At 49.0% G+C, this 3529-nt stretch overlaps 2 protein-coding genes across 2 annotated transcripts; both read left to right on the top strand.

Moving 5' to 3' along the window:
* The first annotated feature begins 340 nt into the window (after positions 1–340).
* LOC104351121 (histone H4) lies at positions 341–653 on the top strand. Its single transcript, XM_009957142.2, has one exon. It carries the CDS (start codon positions 341–343, stop codon positions 650–652), a length of 312 nt encoding a protein of 103 aa, XP_009955444.1. The 3' UTR covers position 653.
* Positions 654–2234: 1581 nt separating this feature from the next.
* LOC147416361 (histone H3) lies at positions 2235–2645 on the top strand. The gene has a single exon (XM_086470231.1). The coding sequence runs from the start codon at positions 2235–2237 to the stop codon at positions 2643–2645; it is 411 nt and encodes a 136-aa protein (XP_086326357.1).
* The last annotated feature ends 884 nt before the right edge of the window (positions 2646–3529 follow it).

Raw genomic sequence — 3529 nt, 5'->3', positions numbered from 1 at the left:
AAACAAATACAGGCACACACGCATAGCAAATGGGGTTACACACATCTAAGGAAGGAGAAAAAAGCTTTCCAGTTGTAACGAACATGTAGGTCGTCGGGATTTATTTGTTTGGTTTCTTTTTTTCAGGGTGTTATTTTTTGATTACTTTGCAGACTTCACAATACCGTTTAACAGGTAACAGCGAGCGCTCTTCCATGATGATCTATGACGGAGGCAGAAAAAACTGGCGGGAACCCCGCCTCTCCTCGCTGCAGTCCCCAACCAGGTCGGCTCCCACCGCATAAAGGCAGCCGCGCGGGCCCGTTCTCTCTGCAGTCTTGGTCGGGGTTTCAGCGGCAGCATGTCCGGCAGAGGCAAAGGCGGGAAGGGGCTCGGCAAGGGCGGTGCCAAGCGGCACCGCAAGGTGCTGCGCGACAACATCCAGGGCATCACCAAGCCGGCCATCCGGCGCCTGGCTCGGCGCGGCGGCGTGAAGCGCATCTCGGGGCTGATCTACGAGGAGACGCGCGGCGTGCTGAAGGTGTTCCTGGAGAACGTGATCCGCGACGCCGTCACCTACACGGAGCACGCCAAGAGGAAGACGGTCACGGCCATGGACGTGGTGTACGCGCTCAAGCGCCAGGGACGCACCCTCTACGGCTTCGGCGGCTAAAGCAAAACATTTCTTTCCCGGACCACCTCGACAACCCAAAGGCTCTTCTAAGAGCCGCCCACTTAAACTGAAAGAGGGCTGTGTTGCTTCAGAGCTGGTAAAAGGAATGTCTTTAAAACTTTTTATTTCCGTTATTCGAGTCTGTTTAGTAGTAAACTGCACAGTTAGTTTGTAAAAGATTAAGTAACATAGTTAACGTGTCTTGCACATTAGTGACCCCCCCTATTTAAACACATTAGTAATGTACAAAACTATTGACTTCCATAGCAGCAGCGTAATTGGGATCTAATGAATGAAGGGTCTTTGGCAAATCGAGTTGAATATCGAATATTAATAATACCCTAAAATTATGCTCTTGTTTGGAGGTGGTGAGCTTGCCCGGCTCAGAGACAGATACCCATCACCCAGCGAGCCTCGTTGTGGTCTGTGCTTTTTCAGTAATTTAGTAGACGGTAGCAGAGGCGTTTAATTTATGTTAATACCTATAACAGTAGGTGGGAAGTGTCACAGCTGGACGCCCCCCGAGCCCCTTTTCATAAAAGTTTACAAATACCATAGTGGTCCCGCGTCTGTTCTCTGAAAGTGGTTTTTAGGGAGTTGTCCGTTATTCCTTGTGCGTCCGGTGTGTTACACCTTAGGAAGCTGCTTTCAGCCTAGGGCTGCTGAAGCCGGAGCCATTCTCTGAACCCAGGGTCAGAACGAGTCTTCCATTGCCCGAAAGCCCTTCTCTACTGGGCTCGAAGGACAACTCTCCTGGGTAGGAGAAGAGCAGAAATACGCTGTGGGAAAAATGGGAAGCCCACAGACTACAAAGATTGTATTTTGGCAAGCAACAGTGCAGGAACACTCCATAATGCTGAAAGAAATTCAAAGTAGATGAAAACACCATCCCTTGAACTGGAGCATTATCGAGTGCAATTCATTTTAATCCAAAAGCATTTTCCATACCAGCTGCTAGTATTACTTTCTACTATTTCCACGTTAAAGTTACTGGACGAAAACCAAAATAAACACAGTACTCACCACTCCCACCCCCCCACCCCCCCCCCCCCGCAAAAGGACCCCAAAATGACCACCACTCCACTCCCAAAGAAAACCCAAAGCACAAAACTACGCTCGCGCCCCCCCCCCCCCAAAAAAAAAAAAAGCCTCCAGATACCGCCGAAAGAATTCCTATTATGGAAAAACTCTACAACAGCTATTTTTCAAAGCTCAGCTTTCAATGAATTCCAATAAAATACACACAAATATTCCACGTGTTCGGGACAGTAAGCAAGATTTGCAGCTGCGCCTTTCCTTTTGAACAATTTTCGCTGAAGATTTTAAATTTTGAGATAGACTACAAAAATTGCTGTAAGAAATAGTCAAAACTGAAGGAAAAAAGGGGGGGGGGGGGAGAAGGGCGGTTGGTCAGAAGGCGCGCTTTCGAGGCGGGCTTTTCGAATTTGAAAGCATCCAATAACAACAGAGCATTGCTGCTAGCCAATCAGAGAGGAGAACATGCTATAAAGGCCGCCACAGCAACGGAGCGGTGCTACACCGCAGCACCCGGTCAGTGAGACACTTCCCTTCCCTCGGAGCGATGGCGCGCACGAAGCAGACGGCGCGTAAGTCGACGGGCGGGAAGGCGCCCCGCAAGCAGCTGGCCACCAAGGCGGCCCGCAAGAGCGCGCCGGCCACGGGCGGCGTGAAGAAGCCGCACCGGTACCGGCCCGGCACGGTGGCGCTGCGCGAGATCCGGCGCTACCAGAAGTCGACGGAGCTGCTGATCCGCAAGCTGCCCTTCCAGCGCCTGGTGCGCGAGATCGCGCAGGACTTCAAGACCGACCTGCGCTTCCAGAGCTCGGCCGTGATGGCGCTGCAGGAGGCGAGCGAGGCCTACCTGGTGGGGCTCTTCGAGGACACCAACCTCTGCGCCATCCACGCCAAGCGCGTCACCATCATGCCCAAGGACATCCAGCTGGCCCGCCGCATCCGCGGTGAGCGTGCTTAAGCCTGAGCTTCCTGCCGCGGGCCCCCTGTTCGTGATCTTGCATCCCTACATCCTAAAGGCTCTTTTAAGAGCCACCACGTTGCACAAGAGAGCTGTGCCACCGTCTTTGATGCTTGCATACAAGACTAAATACTGAAGTTCTTTTAAGGTAGTTTAAATTTTTGACACTTTTATAAGCACTAATATTTTTGGCATGTATTTTTTTCCCCTCCCCGGATGTGTGCTTAACTCGTGTCTCTGGACCCTTGTCAAGAGGTCTTTGCAATCAGATACTGCAATTCCAGTAAAGGCACACTTATAAGCCCTACTAATCAGTAGCAAATGTCTCGATTTTTTTTTGAGCAGACTGTGAGATGCTGTTAATAGTGGAGGGCCTGGAAACGCCTGATCGACCAGGCAAAAAATATACAAATCAGAAAACTGAGTGCTCAGAAAAGGTAAATGAAAAATATTTTTTGTTTAATCATGGCAAGAGCTATAATTTTTTTTTTTTCCTCGAAAGTACAGTAGGACAGAAAGCCTGTGATAATTCTTCCCCTGTGCCCTCCCCAGACTTGATGCTTCCTGTAAAATACTTTATTTTGCAATGCTTTTATGGAGCAGTGCAGGGTTTTGGTTTTAAGTGATTTGGAAGCTATAACCTGAGTTAGTATTGGGAGATACACTTCAAACTGCTTTTTATTATAAAGCTAAATTGATGAAAGTGTACTCCTTCATTGCTCCTACTTAGGATATACTCTAAAAAGCCTAACACTGTATTAGGTGTCTGAGAGCCCTGCTTTACGTGTGAGATGAGTAACACAAAATGATGAATAACACATACCGATGAACCTGGTGCAAGGAGTAAAACCAGGAAATACAATAAATCAGTCTAATTGTCATAT

This window comes from Leptosomus discolor, chromosome 1 (genome assembly GCF_034619465.1).
Source record: "Leptosomus discolor isolate bLepDis1 chromosome 1, bLepDis1.hap2, whole genome shotgun sequence".
NCBI lineage: Eukaryota > Metazoa > Chordata > Aves > Leptosomiformes > Leptosomidae > Leptosomus > Leptosomus discolor.
The sequence above is the reverse complement of the archived record's forward strand: the minus strand, read 5'-3'. Positions and strand labels throughout refer to the sequence as shown.